Source organism: Acanthopagrus latus, chromosome 11 (assembly GCF_904848185.1).
Source record: "Acanthopagrus latus isolate v.2019 chromosome 11, fAcaLat1.1, whole genome shotgun sequence".
Classification (NCBI taxonomy): Eukaryota; Metazoa; Chordata; class Actinopteri; order Spariformes; family Sparidae; genus Acanthopagrus; species Acanthopagrus latus.
Genome location: NC_051049.1, coordinates 4,184,562 through 4,207,278, shown reverse-complemented (window position 1 = coordinate 4,207,278; position 22,717 = coordinate 4,184,562). Strand labels below are relative to the sequence as shown.

Genomic DNA, 22,717 nt, shown 5'->3' with positions numbered 1-22,717 from the left:
TTTCCTACCATTAGTATCGTATATTCTTATGATCTTATCATTCTTCCTGTGAGGTGACTGTCGAACTGACTGTCCATAAGCTCCCTCTGCACTTCATGGAAATTAAAGGGGCCCTGGCTGCTATTTGTGAATCTATAGTCGTGTGCTGCATGTTCAAACACAACATCCCAGTTAGATCTGTATATTAAGTGGCAATTTATGGAAAGGGAATTTCTGAGGCGCATGTTTTCCCCGGTCCTACCACAGGTGAGGATATTCCTCCTCTTCAAAAAGCTGTTGGTTTAAACACAATTATGCGCAAATGCTTGTGATTTCAAAAGACGTAACCGGTGACTCCTCGAGTGCGACGACTTTCACAGGAAGATGGAGCTGATCAGTGGCTCCCCCGCTAAAGGACAGCTGTGACTTTCAGCTCCAGTAATAACTGCTCACTTCTGTGTGAAACAAACACAAAGGCGTCCGTCTCGTCGCGCGTGCCAAACATCGGCTTCAGAAATGATAATGAAATGACTCCGAGAGGTGTGGAGAGGAAGAAAAAAAAAAAAACAACTGCGTCTGCTTTATAAATCACTTCAGAAAATGATAATAGATGCTGAAATAAATTTGACAATTATTGGCTGAGGGGAAACTTTTCAAATAAACAGGTTTATGGTAAGTCATATCACTTGGCAGTTGATCATCATGATCACTCCTGGATTGTCCCAGAAGGTGGCATATTTATTAGCATGCAACAGATGGGAAGCATGCGTTTTCCTTGCTTACGGCTCGTGGAATTGGTCTTTTGGTGGCAGTATAAATATGATGAACTGGAGCCCATAACAGGCACTGGTTTCCCCACACAAGGGCAAAAAAAAAAAAAAAAAGTCCAAATGAGCAGCAAACAGGCGTGTTGTCTCTGCTTTACAACGGTGCCATCAATGATTGATCTACACCCTGCTGAGCCACTACAGGAAATAAAGTACAGAGCCTATAATTTAGCTGGAAAAAACAATGCATGAGGCCGTCAGCTCGTGCATCCATTTCGACACAAGCATTCCCCGGTGCAGATAGATCATTAAACTACCAGGCGCTTTGCAATATGGTGCAGTCAATGTCACTGAAAAGATGGGACAATAAAGTGAGGTGGGTGGAGGGGGGGGGGTTGCAACAGCAGGGAGAGAGAGCATGGAGATGTATTAATGTCACATAGGCTTTAGCCTGCCTCCTTAAGCCCTGCAAAGAGTCACCCAAGCCAATTTCCATTATCATATTGATTGAAATAGTTCATCATAGTGTAATTTTAGGTTTATCGCCACCCGGTTGGGAATAAGACCAAAGCATTATCCAACAAAAGCTATTGTTCCAGGGGACGTTTCGCTGTTCCAGTTCATTGATGGAGTTGATTAAGTTTAAATGAAGCAGACACTGGATAAAAGTGAGGGTATTGACCAGCGAGCGGTGTGCCGCGCTTGAAAAAAGCCTGATACACGCGGAAAAGCAAGATTTGCTAAATGCTCTAATCTTCAATCAAATCTAACATCAATACAGACAAAGTTTGGTAATGAGAGATTCAATGAAGCATGCAGCAGAGAGAATTAATCCCCCTCGCCTAAACTGAGTTCAACTTTGAAGCTTGCTCCTCAGGATAGATAGTTATCTAAATGCTAAATAAGAAACGTATTGTACTTTTCACAGCATACTAATCATTTGTTCATTTTGTCTCCATTATTTGTTCTCTCACACACCCCGCTTGTTGATCTGGTGATTAGATCAACCTTGGATGGTGGAGGAGAATGGAATAATGAGGCTGCCGGGGGAGATTTGACGCACAGCGGCATGTAATGTTTCCCGGCCTGCGACGACGCTGCCGCCGCGCTCCGTTACAGTTCACAGAGTGGGAAATTGGGCAAGGAAAAAAAAAGAAAGAATGAAGAGCGTTTAAAGGGTAGTATGAAGACGACTTCGTAGCCACTGGTCCGCAGGCTGCGTTTGTTTGTTTGGGGTGGATTTATTAGTGGTTTACTGAGGGTGCAAGAAAAGTAATTCTCAGTTTTTTGGAGGAGCTCATGTTCTTATGTCAGGAAAATCAACAATTAGGAAACCGTACGTGCTCGTTAATCTCCGTTGTGTTGAAGCTGATTCTCACAGATTAGAGCAGCAGTTCCCAACATCTGTGGCTTCTAATAATACTGAGAGGGAGTGAGTGACTCTGATATCGACACATCGGCCGATGTGCACCCACATCTTTCACAACGATCCTTCAAATGCTGTTATTAAACACAAAGAAATGTAACACAGGCAGAATATTTTAACAGTTTAACAATATATTATATTTAGCAAATATTCTCACAGGGGAATTTAACTCTTTTTCTGCATTATGTTCTCAGTTTTCATATCCGTGCATATTGTGCAACATTTACACCGTGACCTGCGATAGGTCAACATCAGCCTTTAATATCAGCCGACCAACATATCAGTCAGGTTTTGATTTAGTCGTTTGTTGTTAAAAAAGTTTGAATAATTAGCTAACAAAAAAAAAACACATTTTCCTTTAGTAAAAAATTACAAATAACACATATCTAGTCATTGTTAAGACACACAACACGTCTCTGTGTTCACTGTAAAGTCACAATGCACAGGAAGCTTGAACCAGTTGTGATGTCACCAAGTAACACTCATTCGTATTTTATAACGGAGAAGCGTTCCACCTTCATCAAACTAACGTGAAAACACCTTTAATGTCAAACTCTGCTCGTGTTATTCTGCAGAGCGAGGGCGAAACAAGTGCAGCGACTGTTAGCTGAACGCGTTTTTGAGCGGAGGGAGGCTTTAAAACGAAGGCGGGTGAATTGTGTGACGACCTCCGAGTCTGAATCTTGTAATAAACAAGAAATATAATTTTGTGTCGCAGAATTAGGCTGTTTTTTTTTCTCTCTCTCTTGTCGCTCATCGCTTCATGACCCTTCAGACGTACCTTGAGACCTGTCGGGGGGTCTCGACCAGAAGGTTGGAAACCACTTGCCTCCATCAGAAGTATTCTGCATGTAGGGAACATCTGGCCCCTTAGTATGCTAATTCAGAGTGAACGAGCCATGCAGCTCCCTGTTAGGAAGTGTTGATTGCCGCTCTTGTGTTGTTTAATGTGGTGGGGGGGCGGGAGTGTAAAGTCAGAAGTGCGGTGTGTGCGGAGTGCCTTTACCTCCATTCAGCCTGAAGGTCCCATCATCAACGTCCAAAAACAGTTTTCTCATAACTTCCTGCCTCTAACTTCTCCAACTATCGTGACATTCTGGCCTCAGTCAGTCAGTACAGACGTGATGAAGAGTCCCAAACAGGTTCATGCTCAGATTTAACCTAATAAAAATATAAGGACAACATTAAAATCTTCAAAAAATACCAAAAACATAGATTTTGTGAATTTGTTCATGTATTTATTCAGATATAACAAACCTCTCATACTAATATAACTTGATAACAGTGATTGCAAAACAGAAATGGAATATAAATGCATAGAAATAAAACTTGCTTCATGTGTTTGTTTTGTCCTCCGTCACCAGCAGATGACCAGTATATGCACGTCTTCTTCTGGGTTTTCTAGAGCAGCAGAATGAAGGTGTGTATGAAGGTGTGTGTGTGTGTATAAAGGTGTGTGAGTGTGTGTGTGTGTGTGTGTGTGTGTGTGTTGAGCTGCTGTACTGCGGGCCTGTTCTGGCAGTCCACAGTGGAGAAGGTGAGTGAGTGAGTGAGTGAGTGTGAGGAAGAGAGGGTGGAGGCTGCTGCTGCTGCTGCTGCTGCTGCTGACATGTAGCCTGGTAGCACATAACAGGTGACAACTCCCTGCACTTGAAGTCAATGTTCCACATGTGAGCCTTGTGAGGTCTGATTTTTCTCTTCTTTAGAAAAAGGCTTCCTGCTGGCGAAGCCCCAAATCCACTTGTGCTTCATGTGAAGACAGACTTTGTGTGTGTGTTTTTTGTTTTTTTTGTTTTTTTTTTTTTCTGGGTGGAGTGAAGGAGGTTTAATTTCTATTTTAGAAATACAAATAAATAAATAAAAATAATACCACTACATGTGCACCAAATCCGTCAAATCCACGTTTATCGTGCTCGATTTTGTTATTATTAGACTATTTTATTTGGTGTTTATACCCCCTTGAAACGTCTCAGAGATTTCCAGCGGGTCTTCAGAGGACCGGGGTTGATATCAGTTTGTCTTTAACTCCCTCTATTTATTTTCCAGATGCCACCTCATTATTTGCATTTATTTTTATTTATCTATCTATTTTTTTTTCTTCTTCTTCTTCTTTTTGCAGGATGACGGTTAAGTGTTGTCAGCCACCACCAGCCCGCTGGAGCTGGATTTTTTTTTTTTTTTTTTCCCCCAACAACCCCTTTCTGGTTTTTCATTGTTCAGAGAGAGATATGAGCTGTGGGACATGAAGTCTGAGCCGCGTGTGTTGTCAGGATCCCATCTAATCTGCATGTTTGTTTCTTAAACAGGGCATGTTCACTTATCTCCCCCCCTCCTCCTCCTCCTCCTCCTCCTCCTCCTCCTCCTCCTTTCCTTTTCTTTTTTTTTCTTCTGCAAATCGACAGGAGATGCAACCCGGGAGAAGTGCAATAAAACAAACTCTTGCTCTCAAAGGTGTGCGCGGCTTTGTACCGGCGCGTTTTGCCTGTTAGCTGCACATCCTCCGTCTTTTCATCTGTCAGTTATTCTCCCTCATGTTTTGTCATTCGCTCTGTATATTCATTTGTCGCCTGGTATTCTTTTTTTTTTCTGTGTGTGTGTGTGTGTGAGTGTGTGTCTTATTATTATTATTCCAATGCCTGCATACACCTGCGGTTGTAATTAAATCTCTCCCTCAAATGCGTCAAAGAAAAAAAAAAAAAAGGGAGGATTTTTCTTTTTCTTTCCCTCTTTTTGTTTTTTTGTTTTTTGTTCTGGGATCTGTTTGATTGAGACGATCTGTGCAGCTCCTGCAGACTTCTTGTGCGTCCTGAGAGCAAAGGCAGGAAAGGGGGGATGTGATCTCTGACTAGCCACAGCAGATTCACAATAATAATAATTATTATCATTATTATAATAAAAATGGAGAGCAACCACCTGCAAACACTGGAGGCCTTGGAAGTCAGTGCTTGATGCTCGTACAGAGAGAAAAAAAAGAGGAAACCCGTGCAGGAATTCCAGGAATGTTGTCTCATTTAAAACACATCACAATGGACCGAACAGGAAACGCTCAGGCAGCTTGGAAAGGTGCAAACTAAATAAACAAAATCCTACATTACGCGGTGATTTAGAGACTTTTATTTAGCCTTAATTTCCTGCCATTATTCCACTTTGCCCTCCATTTAATTCATTATTATTGTTTGCTGTCTATTTCAGGAGGTATGTAAACACGTTTTTGTGGCTGGTGCGCTTCTTTCTCTCCCTCCTCTCCTTCTCCTCCTCCCTTCCTGACGCTCAGAAACGAAATGAGCAGCGCCCCCTACCGTCCGCCGGGCGACGCTGCGGCCCAGTGGCACCAGCACATTTAAAGGCTCCTGGGCCCTGTGGTTACTAAACACATCCCATAGAGCCGCTTCACACTCACTCTTAAGTGATTACCGGATACAAATCACGTGCGTAAATACGCGCCCCTTTTTATTTTATTTTCATGTGAGAGATCTGACGCAAAGGTTTGTGGGATTTTTGTTTGTGGGGGTGCAAAGATGGACAGAACAGGGGAGTGGATGAGTGAGGAGGGGGAGTCCAGCAGTCCGGCTGTAATCTGATGGATCTGTACAGACACACACACACACACACACACACACACACACACACACACACACATTTTTTTCTTCCTTCTCGTCAGTTTAAACCGAAATCCTGCCTGACTCGTCATTTCTGGCTCATATTCTACATTTCTCCCCTCATCCAAATCAAAAAAGCCAGTGCGCTCTCCTTGTCAAGCCTCCAGTTTAGTGATGTAAAAAAAAAAAAAAAGGAGGTCAGTGTGAGCCCGGCGGGATGCAGGGCAGCTGCTCCCTGACCAGTCCTCCTCCTCCTCCTCCTCCTCCTCCTCCTCCACCTCCCCACCGTCACACCTACTGCTGCTGCAGCTCTCTGTTCTAAAGGCATTCGCTTGGCGTGTAATTAATAGGAAATAATGATGTTGCCGAGAGGTGCGGCGTCGCTGCCGAGGAAAACGCCACAGAGCGGGCTGCATATTGTCGGCTGCATCATTAATCTGCTGACTGTAAATGACACGGTGACGCGCACAGGCTTTACACTCACACACCACAAGTGATGGACGCGCAAAAAAAAAAAAAAAAAAAAAACTGGAATAGTGGAGATAAAATAATAAATAAATCAGATTCTCACGCAGCATCACCTCATCACACTCCCGCTTCTTCTTCTTCCCTCTGACTCAGGTAATTACAGCCAGATAATGTAGCCGCGCCACAACGCACTTGTCTGCCCAATTAGCCGAAACAATTATTGCAACTTTGACTTTAATTATGTCTCAATTTGAAGGCCTGGCGCTGGTCTATAATTCAGTGATTAAAAACCCCTCTCTGCCCCCGAGTGCCTTTAGGGCAGCGCATGATTAGGACCTGTCAGCTGCCGGAGAGGAGCGGAGGCAGCCATGCGTGTTGTGCAACATGACCCGCTGTTGTTAAACCTTGTCAACATATTAACCTGAATTCCCCAGTCATTATGGACCCGAACTGGGCTGCATGTGAAAGGGGAGAAATACTCCACATATGTGTGCGTAATTGAAAAGAAAAAGGAACATAACAACGTTGGGTGGCGTCTCCTCCTGTTTATTAGCTGAGGGGGGGGGCGTGTGACGTCACATGGTGTCCCAAATGGGGACCCCAACAACAATAAAAAAAAGCCTGAATGAAAACAGTGGCAGTGGAAAATATGCTTATTGTCATTACTATATCATATTAAGATATGAGAAGATAAATAATGCTAATTATTTAAAGGTGCAGTACGCAGTTTTGGAGAGTACGTTTTTAAATCGGGTCTTCGTCGACTGATTTTTTCAATCCTAAATAAGTGTAAATAAACACGCCGTCTGCACTTTCATGACGGAACAAACTGGATAGTCAATTAATGTGGCGGACCCTGCCACCTCGCTAGCTCCAAACAGAGTTCTGGGACCTCATTTCCCTCTTAAACAGGTTGTTTACTCAGTTATGGGAGAGAAAAAAACAACAACATATTTCTGAGTTTGTATTATTGCCTCATTCACATTGTTAATATTACAATGCTGAGATTTAATTTCTTCCCCCAAACATTTCACACCTTTAACACAAAGTTTTTTTAGAACCCAGCGTCATAAAAACAAGACAAACTCTTCACTTTTTCAAATGAACCGACTCCAAAACACAAAGTAACTCAAGGTTTTTCCAATTCAATCAGCTGAATCGATACATATTTCTGAGTTTGTATTATCGCCTCTTTAATATCAAAATTGTTACATTTCTGAGTTTGAATCTCTTCTTCAAATCTACACACTGCCCACGCTGGGAAACTGTGATGGTTGCATGTAGACAAACCAAAATAAAGAGGTTTGACAAGAGGAGAAAGAGTGTTTTGGAAGGAGTCAAAAGGTTCATCTGAAGCACATTTGATCCTTGTCAGAATATATTGATTCACGTTCTTTCAAGAAGACAGTTGATGTCTTCCTTAATTTCGTGACTGGCCATCTGGACTTGACTGATGAGGTGCACACTCTTGTTTTTCTGTGTAAGATGAGAGCGAATATGTCAGGAAGCTCATAAGTCAGTTAATAACTATGGAAATGATCATTTCCCCATCACATTTTCAGATATGACATGACATTTCCCTGCTAAAGAAAGGCTTACTGTTATCATTTCATGTATAATCCAGCGCTTCACACACACACACGCATGCACACCGTAGGAAGGGGTTTGCATACGTTTTTTTTTTTTTCCTTTTCTTTTCTTTGCGGGAGTGGCCGAGCGGTTCATGCAGACTGGGCTTCAGGTTTTTATGAATTTCCCCTCAGCCACAATCAGTGCAACCGAGTTTCCTTTGGTGTATCCAGAGGTGAATAATTTATGGGAGGATAAAAGCGTTTGTGGTAGAGAGCTAGACAGTCAGACAGTAGAAGGAGGCTGACTGGGAACCCCCCCACCTTTACAACCACTCCACACCAAAACCCCTCCACCTTCCACCCTCCACCCTCCATCCCGCCCCGGCTGAGCTCGCCCCTTGCCGCGTGGTGGCCTCGCACGATACCTCCTCGGACGGCTGCTTGAAGTGCAAATCTGTGTTCCAACTTGTTCCTGGTGCCTGTCAGCATGTTTTCCTCTTGTCAGCAGCGATTGAGTGTGGGCCTGTGTCACCCTTGTACCTCCGCTGTAACAGGATCATTGACAGACCAGTGACACTGCCCAACCAGATAATGGAAACCTATTGATTTTTCTGCTTTTTTTTTTTTTTCTCTCCCCCCCCCTTTTCTCCCACAGGCCGTCTGTGGCACTTCTGAATAACTGGCCAAAGGACAGGTCATGATCAATGGTCCTGATCCCCGGATCACCGCTGCCAAAGACACTGAATGAGATAAAAAAAAACAAACAAAACACAAGACCAGCTGACAAAATAAGTATTTTACTTTAAAGGTGCAGTACGTAGTTTTAATCAGCAGAGAAAGATCTTCATACACTGACTTTTTTTTAAAAGGCTAAACAAACTAAATAAAAACACTCTTCATTGTCTGACTGAATAAACAAACTGATCTTAGAAGGCAACAAACTTTCAAACTGTTTAACTTTGTTTATATGTGGCGGACCCTGCCACCTCTCTACCCTCAAACAGTCTTCTGGGACCATATTTCTGAGTTTGTATTATTAGCCCATTAATATTGTCAACACTAAAATTCTAAGATTGAATCTCTTCCCCCTGAAACAACACAGTGACCCTTTAATGCGAACGTCTTTAGGATCCAGCGTCGTAAAAAACGAGACAAACTGTTCACTTTTCAAATGAAACGACTCAGAGTCTAAATAACACTTCGCTGGCTGACAACCAAAACACACCAAAAACACAAAGTAACTCAAGGTTTTTTTTGTTTTTTTTTTCCAATGTTTCCTCCCATTTTAATTAGCCGAATCAATAGCAAGTGTTACTTGTGAATTAAAAGCAGGTTTTTCCTCTGTTTTGTGCGTACACGGACCAGCGTTTGCAGTTTTAATGGAGCAATCTCCAGAGAGGAGGCCCCTTTGATACCCATGGCAATGATAAGCATGCATTGGCTGCCTACCATTGGACCCCCGTGGCAGATGGTGAGTGAGGGTCCTGCAACAACACATTTCTTTATGTCAGCCTTGTCCCTCACTCTCTCCCTCTCTCCCTCCCTCCCTCTTCAGCCAGTAGAATAATGAAAAGCCCAATTCTGGTCATGGCTAACTCAATCTCATTATAATCTCTCCTTTTTTATTCATTCGGCCCCTCGGGATGCTGTCTGCCAGCGATGTGGCTTTCAACCTCCAGAGAGAACATCTTTTGAAACAGCCAGGAGACCTAATGAAGTCACAGAGTGGCACAATTATTTCCCAAAGAAGGAGCATTAATGTACTTCAAAATTCCCTCCGGAGAAGCATGATGACAATTGGTTTGTACAGCTTTGATCGCTGCTTTAAATACTGCCCAAGATAAACTGCAGGGTTAGCCCCCTTTGCCACTGGTAAGTAGAAAAACCCAGAAGTGGCTATCAAGCACTGGATACATCAAATAAAAAAGCCTGTGACGTTAAGAAGTGGAGTTTAAAATAGCACATAGCCCTAAAATCAATTTCTGTTGGGAATAACGGGGCAGAAATCACACTGAACTCTGAACGTTTCACCCAAAAGAACTGCAGCAAATAACATTAGCCTGCGTGGTGCAGGCAGGGGAACGGTCCATCATCACATAACGCACATTTAAACAACTGAGAGGGTCGACAGCTGCTGCAGCAGGTTGTGTTAGTGCTCTAGAATAAAAGCAGCAACACTAACTTTCATTAAACTCCCTTCTGACCCGAAACAAATCTGTATTTTTTTCACAAGTTTGTCTGTTTCCAAAAGTCCTTCTTCAGTCAAAGTGAAGATATTAGGCTCAAAAATAACTTAAAAGCGAAAGTAACCCACTGACACGGTAAGTCTTAAAGTTTGTGTTATTAAATTTTCATTTCTGACAGTAAATGTACCTTAGTATAAAAAGTACAAGTAAAAGTATACATATATTTACATGAATGTACTGAGTACTGGGTTGAGTGACTCTATCGCAGAATCATTATCGGTTCCATAATTTGTATTTTATATCCTGATTATCAGAATCAGTATTGTTTATATCCAATTTATATCCAATTTTTGCTCTGATGCAGCTCTACAAAAGTAACTTCTAAGGTCATCAGATATAAGAGTAATGTAGTGGAGTGAAAGTATGAAGTAACATTGTACTTAGTTACATTACATCACTGTATTTACAGGACCATCATCACAACTGAAGTAAACTCAGACAGTAATAGAGAATAATACATCATCAGCACAAGACAAAATTAAACTTTTATCCATAACAAACAGCAGAAATTCATCTTCTGTCTTTATGTTACCGAGATTGTTATTTAATAATCGATCACATGATACTCGAATGGTGACACTAGTCTTCACATTTCCTCTTTTCTGAATGTTGATGATGGTGAAGTGAAGGAACCTAAAGTAAACACAAGAAACTGCTGTAGGAAGTGTGAAGCAGCAGAGTTAAAGCCATTTACTGTATTTACGTAGCAACATATTAATCCACTGACATCAAAATGTAAATAATTATCTTTATATATATACACTACTTCTGTACAGACATAGAAAACAAAGCATATAATGGATGAATACTGGAAGCATAAAACAAATGTTGATTTTTTTCTGGCTGGTCTCAAAAACACTAATAGCATCAATGATGAATGCTTTACTGTATTTGTCTGAGTACCGGTAATAATAATAATTCACTGGACGTATTTAACTTACACTTCTGTAACATGCAAGTTTTATAATCAGTGTCACTGATTTCTGTACAAACATTTATCTACATCAAGTTGTATCAAAATATGACTAATGCTCCGTCTGAAAACTACCAAGCCTGAGGAGGGAGTAACATTAATTCTATAGAAACGTTTCTTAATTTAACAACTTTTACTTCTCAAGAAAGATAAATACATAAATACCTAAAGTGACATTTGATTATTAAAGCTTAATAGCTCTTTGTTTGTAAATCTATGGCGCTATTTGCTTTTTTTTAATATATAATAGTTGTTGGCTTTTAATAGAATGTAAAAAACTACGATGGGCCATCTTACTGAAAGCAAAATATACATTTATATTAATTCAATACAGATGTGAAAGCACATACTCATGTTTTTCTTTCTAATAAACGACTTTAGACAAGAATAAAGTGTTTATCAAAACTGTGAAGTGTTTTGTCAGTCGATTCAACCAGACAAGACCACGACGGGTCAAAGGAGGACAAACTTAACATTTGAGTATGACGTGCACACAGAACAAGAAAACAAAGGAAGTGTCCTGGGACAAAGGAAGAGCGCTGTATTCCAGAGACATTCCCTGGAAAACATTCAAACATCACTTAAACATGTATGTCATCTTTGAACATTGCATAGCCATTTTCCTGTCTGTAAGGAAATATGGAACAGTCGCTGCTACCCAGCAAAATAAGCACTGAGTTGTAAGTTGTAAACAAGTTTGGAGAGCAGCTGATGGACATGAAAACGTTCAGTACCGGTTCAGTAACAGTTCAGTACCGGTTCAGTAACAGTTCAGTACCGGTTCAGTACCGGTGGTCTTTTCACTGTTGATGATGTCACTAATTACAACACGTTCTCACACCTGTGAAAAAAAAAAAATCCGAACTTCTCACTGTGAGAAAAATCATTCGACCAATATGTTGCTCTAATTCTTGTTATTAATAGTTTTTCTCATTATAAAAAGACGCTACCGGGGGCAATAATGAGAGCGGGGCTTTCATAAATTACACTGAGGGTTGAAGGTTAAGCAGAAGAGCGATGACAGAACAAGCCGTCCCAACATAATGCCACATCTTGAATGTCACTTTGATTAAGAGAGACGCTCCCTCTGATACAGACACAGAGAGGCGAAATCCTTCAAAGCATCCGCAAACTAATGACAGCCGTGTGTACACTGCTTACCATGAGCACACTTTTTATTTTATGTTGGCTCAAAAAGAAAGTGAGACGGGAGCTTAATTGAAATGCTCGGGCTCATGTATTTTGCCAATATGGGAGTGTCACGCTCCTTTGAACTTCTGTCGTTTTGACGAAAAGTTTCGCATAAAAAGACGGTGAGGTGTTGAGAAAAGTTTCTTTTTATAATGACAAAGTTTTATGTGTGAAAAGAATTGCAAGAAAACTGTGATATTTGGATTTTTTTTTTTTCATTTTATAATAATTTTTTCATAATAACAAAATGCCATTGTCATAATAGTAAGGCACTTTTTCTTTATCACTACAAACTATGAAAACTGTTTTTCTGCACTGGCAGAGCAGCTTGTAATGAAAAAAGAAATCCTTCAGTTGTATGATGTAAGCTGATAAGGCAAAGCATAGCATTAAATATCATCTTATAGTGTTTTTGATAAAATATAGAGCATCATCAACCTATACATATATTATCAAGTCTGGATTTACTGTCATATATTTCTATGAACAGTCTGATTAAACATATAAACAGTGTGCAAATTCAGGCAACTGGACCTGGGCGCTCACCAGACGTGCCTATCTGTTTTTTGTGATGAGGACCCAAAACCTCGACCATCCCTGTTCCTGAGTGAGGCACCCTGGTGTGCAGGAGGTGTCTCTGTAAATGCTTGATCCAGTCCTCCTGGACAGACAGGGGCCCCTGGAAGACCAGATCACAGAATCTGTGGAAACAGGAGGAAAAGTCATCACTGCTTCTGGAGTTTCTGGACTGCCTTCCTCCAGTGTGAAATATAAGACGTCCTTTATTGTATCTGTCACGAAAATGTGTGCGTATATAGTAAGAGATGTACAGTAGGTTTACTGAAGGGGAGCCTCAGCAATTTATTAGTAAAAGAGAATTCTGAAGTTAATTCACTGATGAAAGGTTGACCAGACTTATTATGTAAAAATTGTACCAGACATGTTCAACAGGCCCACATACCAAGTGGAATGATGGCACTTGGCCACATGTCAGTGAATAAATCAGGACTGGTCCAGGTCTGTGCCAGATACAGCCCACCAGAATGGAAATGAACAGTGGCCATGGTATGACCTGCTTGTGACTCAGATTTGGCAAGAGGAGTCGACCGCCCATGTGCCGTCATAAGACACAGTCGATCCAAATGACCGTGTCTGGTGTGGGCCAGATCTGGGCCAGTGTGCAACGTGGCCCATATTTGGGGTTAGTATGGGGAGAGAACAGGGAGGAGTTGACAGAGTCATTAGTAGCTCAGGCCTTAGGTATGGAGCCCATAGTGGGTTGATGTGTGTGGGGAGTCTACCTACATTTAACTAGTACTCTGGTGACTTGAGGGCCAGTTTCCAAACCAACAAGTAGACCAAAGTGAGAAGTAAAAGCAAGAAAGGACAGGAGAGCCTGAGGCACGGTTCTGTCCATACCTGGACCAGCAAGTCTTAGAGCATGAAGGTTCAACACGGGTTGTAATTGTATTCCAGTGAGGGGAAGTTGAGCTCACTCCTGGAACATCTGCAGCACTCGCAGTAGACCTGCATCATAAAAGTCCTAAGAGAAGGTTGGATCTTTCTCAAAGATCACAGTTTCTGGAAATAATTGTGGAACTGCCTCTCACAACTCAGGCTGGGCTTCATGAGGCCTTCATGACAACTGGTCAGCTTTGAATGATGTTTTGCTTTCTGCATCTCCTCATCTCTTTCACTTCGGGCCTACATATGAAATGTAAGCGGGTAGAGAGCGCCCTCACTTCTCTCTTCACTGAGAGACTCGTGGTTACATATCTAACCTTGCTTTCAATGTACCTGCAGGTGAGTGTGTAGATCTCAGCATTCAAGGAGGGTAAAATCTTCTTTTTCAGCCCAGGCCTTGGTCTTGGTTTCTTCTGTTTATAATCGTAGCCTAAAAAGACAAAACATTGCACTGCTTTATCTGAGGGAATGTATTGAGTTATCACTGACACATGGAATAAATAAAAAAAATCCCAAAGACAAACTATGATTCACTACTGACAACTGGTGCTGACTAGAAATGTCGAGTAATTCATCTGTTGTCTACCGATGCATCATTTGGAATATTTCTTCTTTAATTCGGTACCACAGTTTGTGCCACTTGATTCCTGTTCTCAAACCCCAGTTTTATGGCACAGGAGACACATGTGTTTTTATTCACATTCTATTTTTGGATATTGTCTGAAACATACCAGGCTCTTCAAAAATGCCAAGTCTCTTCCTGTGTGCATAGGCTCGAAAATGTCCAGGAAGCCTGGGGAAGGTGCCGTTGCATTGAATACAAATCTTATTTGGATCATATTCTTCTGAAAGACAGAAACATGGGAAAATGAAATTAAACTCAAAAAGAATAAGGCAGATGGATCAAGACATTTAGGTTGAAATTATGTGATTACATTTGCCATTTACTTAATCTTTAAGATCTAATGGAAAATTTGATTGGATGACGTTCATTTTAATACAATTTAGCTGATACTTAGGTCTCAAATAGAAGATCATCAGAAGTTAGATAGTTTCGTATTTAAGGAGAAAGGCACTGAAGGATAGTGTTTGAGTTCATACAGTAATTTTATTATCAACCAAAACTGTTACTCCCAGCGTGCTTCCAAAGCCTTCCTCCACCTGGTTTCATTCCGAGCATCTGATTTGCACTTCCCCGTTTGAAAAGTGTTACTGGTGAAGTTTAACACAATTCTGAGTCTTTAGGGGGGCTATTTTCACATACCACCACCTCGCAAGAGTCACAGAGGATTCATAAACCACACCAAAAAAAAAAAAAATCACTGTTAGTCCAATGACAGAAAGCGTGCAACGACACTGCTATGCACCATGTTCAGAACTGGGATGGTTCAGTGGTTATCGTGAAATTAAAAGAATCTGATTTCACTTTTCATTTTGACTTTAGCTTAATGAAGAACTGAGAACAACTTCCCACAGATAGAAAATATCATAACAGAAAGAATATATATATTTAAAGATTACATTAGTCTTCATTGTGAAAGGCTAATTTGTGAGTTGTCTTGGACTTGAGGTGTTAGTACGACTGCAGCTCATGATGAAAATGTATTATCATTAACACCCTGTGGACTGTAGTGTAAATCAGTTTTCAGTACAGGACACCTACAGCAGAACGCTATCTTTAGTAGGACAGTATAACACAGGTGCCACTGTAAAAGTACAATAACGTTGGGCGCCATACCACTCAGTGCAATCTGATTGTAAATCTTTACCAACATCTTTTTCAGTGCCTGAGTCAAAGTTTGATTTGGACAAACATTAAACGAAATTGTGTAAACACGGATGATGGGCTTCCAACTAAACATCAAGAGGATCTCATGACTTTTTAATATCAACTTCAAAAGCACTGAAATCTAAATGTAGCTGTTTTTTATTTGCTTTTGTTTTTTTCCCCTCACAAATCAAATGATTGTGAACTATTCTCACATTGTTTAACGAGCTTCTGCCTGCAGTAAAGAGCCACTGAAAATATGTAATAAATTATAGATGAAAATCAGAGGACTGGATGTTAGTGTCTAATGGTAACTGGACTAAATAGTGCACTTGAGTATCGACAATAAACAGTGGAGTTCTCTACAATAAAGCAAAGATAAATATGTGATAAAGGGAAAAATAAATATGTTTGATTCTAGTTGTCAAAGCTGCATTGTCAAATTTTATCACGGCCAAATCTTTGATAACAGAGGTAAAACATTCCAATCGCCAGTTCAAATTAAACAGCACAGCAGGACAGCTTCCTATCAAGCATCTGGAACAATCATATTCATATACTACAGGCTCGTATCAACTTTAACTACATTAATCTGATGAAGTGTAAAGTGTAAAATGTAATGTGTCATCATGCCATGTGAGGAGAGGGATAAATGTAACTGTTAAGGGTCTTACATACATATATATGTTCCTCTGCCAAGTACCAATGTTCACAATTACTCTATTTGCCAAGTCTCCTTACCATGAGTCCAGGTCGGTCCCACACCGGTTATCTGTGTTTCCTCCATGTATTCTTTGGTCAAATCACAGAGCTTCCTGCTTGCATAAACTTCCTGGTTGTTCCTTGCTGTCAGCTCCAAACTTTCCTGTCTCATCTTCAGCAGTTCAACTAAAGTGCTTGAAGAAGCCTTGCTGCCTCTTTTTGCTTCTACTGGAAGCTTCTTCCTGTCTGAGAAGGCCTCTGCCTCCTGTTTTGGTACAAAGCTGTCCGACATGGGATGTGGACTCCTCCTCTCCTGCTTGATTTTCACTGGGATGCCCGTGCTCATCAGGACCAGGTCCTTGCTGCTGCGGAGTTTTGGGGGGACAAAGGATCTTGAGGGATATTGGCTCTTGCTGAGCACCTGCAGGATGTTCTGATGCTCCATTTTGTCTTGGAGGAGTTCATTTAGGATGCACAGCGGGGATTTACTAGTGCTGGTGAAACTTCTTCCAATTCGTTTCAGATGTCCCCTCACATGGTTGGAGAGGCCCGTCTTCGTATCAAACCAGCCGCAGCACAGTGGACATGTGTGCTCTTCTTGTGTTTCTGGCTTAACAGCTGTAAAATAGGATATAGTGTGTCATAGAAGATTTAACGAAAGAAAACACCAAGCTTAAATTTATAATACACTGTACTGTTTACACTACCTTCTCAGCCTCAAATAGCAGACAGACAAAGTTAGAGACTGGCTGGTGAACAGTGTGCAGCATTGAGCAGATAAAGAGCCAGATATTTCCATCTGGAGTTGGCAGATACCAAAAACAGAGCTCAAAGACCAACTGCTGGATAAGCAAATAAACTGTTTGCTAACAGGTTTGCCATATCAACATGAAGGTTATATGTCTAGTTGTGTTTGGGGTTTTGTCCACTGCCCCCAAGTGGCCATTCCCATGCAGTAAAGACATTACAATAAAAACCCTTTGTGTTGTTAGTCATTAATTGTAATTAGTATTAGTTGAACAAATTCTTGTACCTTTTCTTATTTTTCTGGTGCCACAGGGGATCCTCCTGCGGATTCGTGGGTGATAGTCCCGCAGTGCCACTTGCTCCGGGGAGACCATGTGCCGGGCGTTATAGCTCAAGCCAACTCGGTGAAGGTGCCCTCGCACATGATTAGACAGACCCACACCAGATTCAAACATGGCGGGGCAGTACGGACAGGGCTTGTGTTCTACCCCTGGAGAGGGGAAAACATCAAAGCTGTCACTTGTAGACGTACAAGGCGACCCTGGGGAATCATCACACACTGTAGTTTCGATGTGCTCCTCCTTGATTACGAGTTGCTCTATGTCACTACAGTCTTCATCTCCATCATCTTCATCCTTGAGTACATGAGGGCTTTGGTCTTCGGCTGAAAACCTCTGCCTTTTTCTGAAATGCCTCCGAGCATACGGGTTCCTTTCATTCTCACTGCTTTCCAAGAAGCTGCCTGTAGCTCCACTGGTGTCATCACTGAAGTTACTGCTGCCCTCACAGCCTTTCTTCAACTCCTGATCTGCAGACTGCTTGTTTAGCCTCTGGCTAAGCCTTGGCGATACATTAACATTCAAATTGTCAATAGTGTTATGCAAGGGCGTTGACACTGCTCTCATTGATGGAGATTTTTGCTTTGCTTGTGCTTGTAAACTCCCGCTTGCCCAGTCGTTCTTGCTACCCTGATAGAACATCTGGTCTAATTTAAGATTCCTGGCTGATAGTAAAAAATCGACGGTTGCAGGACAGTTTGCCTGCTTTGGGCTGCCAAAAGCCCTGCAGTCATTGTTTTCAGCATCTTTTTCCACACAGGTGAGATCAGTTGACACATCTAATTTTTCTGCTGGTTGTAGGAGTAATTTTCCATGCCTGTTGACCCTCCACAACGAGGGTGAGAGCATGTTTTTGGTGCAGCCAACACGGCATTTAAACTGTGGAGAATTTAAGGTTTTGTCAAGGGACTTCTGAATGTAAACGTCCCCTTTTTTACCAGAACAGTGGGGGAAATGGGCTGTTTCTCCAAAAGTCAACCGATTTGGTTTAGACCCAGCAATTTTGGCTGGGTTGACAACATTTTTATAATTAACGTATCGTGGTTGTTGTTGCTCCGGCTCAGAATGTCTTTCTAATTCCACTTTGTCTCTGCTAGTGAGAAAATCCATTTTACGCTGAACACCGTCTGCTTCCTTTGGATCATTAGTATGAGTCACTTTCCTAGAATGAGACCGGTGTGTGACATGTAAATGTGCTTCAAGTGCCTGCTGTGTCAGTGTAATGTAGTTACACTCCTCGCAGAAATAGTAGTGCTTTAGATTATCATGTGTTTTGGCGTGCTGGACAAAGATTTTAGGGCAGTTACACTCAAACACACACTGAGGGCACTTCCTGTCTTCCAATTCAGTGTTTTTGAGACCTTTGATTTCCTCCATAAGTTTTTCCAGCCTGTCTTGGTGAATAATGATGTGGCTCAGGAGGGAGCTGCTATCACAGAACAAACGCCCACACTCCCTGCATATAAAGGGCTGCGAAACATTCTCGCTGTTCACCTGATTATGCTTGCCTAAATGATACATCATATGTCTATGGAAATGTATTTTTTCCTTGAAATTAACATTGCATATTGTGCATGAAAAGAAAAGTGGCTCTTGTTCAACTTGTTCCGTCTTCAACTGTTCCACTTCTGGACTAAAAGTGTCTTCATCTTCAGGGTCATTTCCCTCATTACAGCCTTCCTGCACTGTGCTATAAATACGCTCGGAGTCTGAAGCTGCGTTCTTGGAAAGATCTTTGACTGGCACAACAGAATATTTAATATCAGATTGTGTACCCAAAGACTCATCTTTGTTGGCAATGTCAACGTTTTCAACATCATTACTACTGTGGAAGCTGAAGCGTCTGTATGTGTCATTTAAGCTGTTGTTCACCTTTTCTAGAGAGCCTGACATGCTTCGTACATGTGTGTTGTGCTTCACGTCTCTTTGGTGCATCACTTTGGTCTCCAGCCTTCTGTCATCATGCAAGTCGCGCTCTCTTGCTGAATCCCATCTGATTACTTCAGCATCATCATAATCATCCAAGGAGCTTTCTGAACGTTCTACGTCCCGTCGAGATCTTGTTTTCATTGTCTGTTTCGTCAAAGGTTGGCTAATGTGCATTTGCTCTGCACTGTCACCTGACAGTGTGGAATAGGCCAGTTTAGACTCATTCTCCTCCGAGTGAGACAGTGGCGTGTTGACACCTGGCTGTGTGGCCAGTGTTTTTACGACGGGCCCCGCTGTGTTCTTCCAAGCGTCTGATTGAAGCTCACTAGGTGGTGGCAACACCTCGGGGCTTGTGTCCTTCTCCGCTTGCCACTCGGCATCCAGGACATTGTTGGATAAAACAGAGCCTTTGTTCAGGACACAGTGTACCTCTGAGGTGGGGTGTGAACCTGGTCCATTAACAAGTGCTCCTGAAGGCAATGAATTGCCTGCATGGGGAACAGCAGGGACACTGCTGTATACAAATGGATTCGGCTGGGTTCCATTTAAAGGGTTTTCGTGTTCATCTGAGGACAGACCTGCAGCATTGTTCTTCAGGGAGAATGTGTGACTCTGTAATGGCTCCAGAGTACGACCTGGGCTGTCAGACACAGATTCCACGTCTTTGTCCTCTTGTGCATTTGGCTTCAGATTAGACATAGTAGCAATGCTTTCTGAAATAGAGAAGAAAATCAAGTCTATATTTCAAAAAACATTTCAAGCAAACAAAGTAGAGCAAGCAAAATATAACAAGCATAAAATTTTCTTTATTCAAGTGCAGTATTCAACCATCTGAAGACAAGAAACAATGCAGATGGAAATTACAAAAATTAAACACCGTTGCACAACAGGTTTAATAAAAACATGCTGATAAAAAAATAGACTTTTGGGCTATTCTCCATAAAATGAGAGTGGTTTTATTCTGTGCCGCATTATGATTTCCCAACACCCTCTTTTGCCACCTCTATTCACAACAAACCCTGCTGTTAGCCTCTGAATACCCTGGCGAGGATGCTTAATTATGTGAGCGTACCTCTGGGATAAAACCTTCCTGCTTCTCCACATAAAGTTCTCAGTCGTCTGCTAAAATTGACCAATTTCCATGGGAACAAAGTACACCTCCAATGAGATCATATTGCGTCTTATCACTCTGTGATGGTGCCAACACAGATCCCAGCATGAGACTGTTGTTACTTGAATCCTGACAAATTGGCAGGCACACAATCTGTCTAAAACACAAACACAGACCCGCACAAAGAAAACATATGCCTCTGCGCATACACATTCAATAAATCATTTATTTCACATCTATTCGGATAAACCTATATAATACAACCGCTTTTAGTTATTAAATAGGATTATAACCAGCAGACAATTTAACATGTGTATGCTCCGTCTTACAACAGATTACACTTTGCTGTCTAGAGCTGATTTAGTTTAAAATGTATGCTCTGTGGATTTGACATCCAGGGCTGGTCGCTCTCCGCAGGAAGCAGCGTTGATAACGAAGTGGTAAATTCAGTGTTAATGAGTGGTTTCACTGTTACCACCTCAGAGGTAAAACCTTCCGAGCTCCATATTCTTCCCATCTGTTGTGGTGTTAGAGGTTCGAAAGGGGAACAGACGCTCTACATTTAGAGCCAGCTTCACTGTTACCCTCAAACGGCAGGGTGGCAAAACCATCAAAATATCTTGGTTCAAAATGTGTAAGGCTCATTAGCAGCCAACTCACACAACTCGCTTATATATATATATATATATATATATATATATATATATATATATATATATATATATATATATATATATATATATATATATATATATATATATAAAACGAACAGGGGTTAAACAGAAATATATTTTTCTAAAAAAAACAAAAAATGCATTTGCTTCTATTTACTTCATTTAGTCAATGTTAAAAGGCTGTCTTTGCCTTGCCTGAAGATATTTACAGGGATTATAAGATTTAATACAGTTAAGCTGTATGCACAGATCAATCTGCTATGAGCCTTTACTAACCCTACCTGCTATCTTCCCCAAGACACTTGCCTCGTTGTCAGGTTGGTGAATGAGATTTAGGAGAAGTGTCATCATCACTGTTCACTGTTAGACAATGAAAAACATGTTTTTTGTTGTTGTTCTTTTTGTTTTACATGTTTTTACTTATTTTCCTGGGTAAAAACATGTTTGCAGATTGTATCTCTCAAGTTATCTAACATAATCTTCCACAACAGCAATTTGAATAATTATAACCTTCTGAAGCTCAGGAGGTTACAGTGGAAGTTGCCTTTTTTAAATCTGTCCTGGGTGGAAAAAAACTAAAAATAATCAATATAAGCTCAGTGACCACTATTAGGAGCAATGGTACAATCTAATGCAATCCAATTAGAACAGCACTGCCATCATCCATCTGCTTACTTCCACCGTTTAACTCATAATGTTTCAGATTTCTTTATTAAAGTCCAGGTCCAGTCGATCGACAGTGACTCCAGCAGACATACCCGGACCATTGTTGTACACGCGTGCTTTGGTTGGGTTTTTGCTAGGTTTAGTCACCAGAACTTCTTGGTTAGGTTTAGGAAAACATTGTGGGTTGGCTCATAATAAATCTACATTAACACCAGCTACATTATGTACGCAATCTAACTTAACAACATTAGAGAGTTAAAATTGACTTTCCCCTTCACAGTGGACACCAAGAGTGATCTCCAGGGTGCCACTAGCCTAACAAAAACCGTAAATGTGGGTCAGGATAAGCTGCTAACAACGTAAATGTTTTTTGTTTTGTTGTGTTTTTTTTCCTAATGATTTTAACACCCGTCGTCTCTGCCTTCTCTACTGTGGCCATAAAAAATGTATGAAATACTAATTCTAAGGTCACAAAAATACAATGATTCTTTGTTTCGAGTGATTATACACTAATGAAAACATAATTATGAATATTATATTCCCTTTCAGCCAATCTCACAGATTAATTGCTAGGTTCAGATTGCAATAAATTGCATAGGTATGTGTAATAAACTACATACAAATAATGAAGGCTGCATTTGAACCAACAGCAAAAATGAACCCGTTATACAGTTAAACATGATATCCTGCAGCATGCACTGATAGCTGGTGGGCTGGGAAGCGTGCCATGTCCTCACATCAGTCTGGCTCACAACCTCAGTACATGTCAAGCCCTATTCTCTTTCATCTTACTGTCATTCTCTGCTGTGTACAATCTAATGCCATGACAATCGCCTGGGAAAGTTTCGCCTTAATTACTTATTCTATTACATTAGTAGTCATTTTACATGTTCTTTAAATCAAATTTACTATAACAGCAGGTGTAAATGACACACGACAAGACAATAGCTACAATCTGACAGAGTGCAAAAGTCAAGTGTAATTTTGTGACTTGTACATCTTTCTAGATAAACCGTCTTTGTTGATTTGTAACAGACACGTTTCTCCTCTTGCTTTTCCAAAACAGCAGAATCTCCACAAAGACATATTCAATTCATT

General features: G+C 41.1%; 1 protein-coding gene across 13 annotated transcripts in view; it reads right to left on the bottom strand.

Annotated features, from left to right (window-relative positions):
- Positions 1-22,717, bottom strand: part of znf644b (zinc finger protein 644b) — a 53,680-nt gene that overhangs the window by 15,122 nt on the left and 15,841 nt on the right. For 2 of the 13 annotated variants that reach the window (XM_037114091.1, XM_037114090.1), the window contains exons 3-9: positions 21,235-21,313; positions 17,188-19,881; positions 16,194-16,772; positions 14,416-14,529; positions 14,018-14,114; positions 12,767-12,921; positions 3,179-3,333 (exon numbers count right to left, since the gene is read on the bottom strand). In XM_037114091.1, coding sequence (XP_036969986.1) covers positions 3,329-3,333; positions 12,767-12,921; positions 14,018-14,114; positions 14,416-14,529; positions 16,194-16,772; positions 17,188-19,881; positions 21,235-21,304 — 3,714 coding nt within the window. In that variant the 5' untranslated portion in view covers positions 21,305-21,313 and the 3' untranslated portion in view covers positions 3,179-3,328. Of the gene's footprint in view, positions 1-3,178; positions 3,334-6,866; positions 7,716-8,226; positions 8,551-10,132; positions 10,690-10,790; positions 11,871-12,766; positions 12,922-14,017; positions 14,115-14,415; positions 14,530-16,193; positions 16,773-17,187; positions 19,882-21,234; positions 21,314-22,717 lie in introns of those variants that run through there. The other 11 variants (XM_037114082.1, XM_037114083.1, XM_037114084.1 and 8 more) reach the window with 10 other exon arrangements.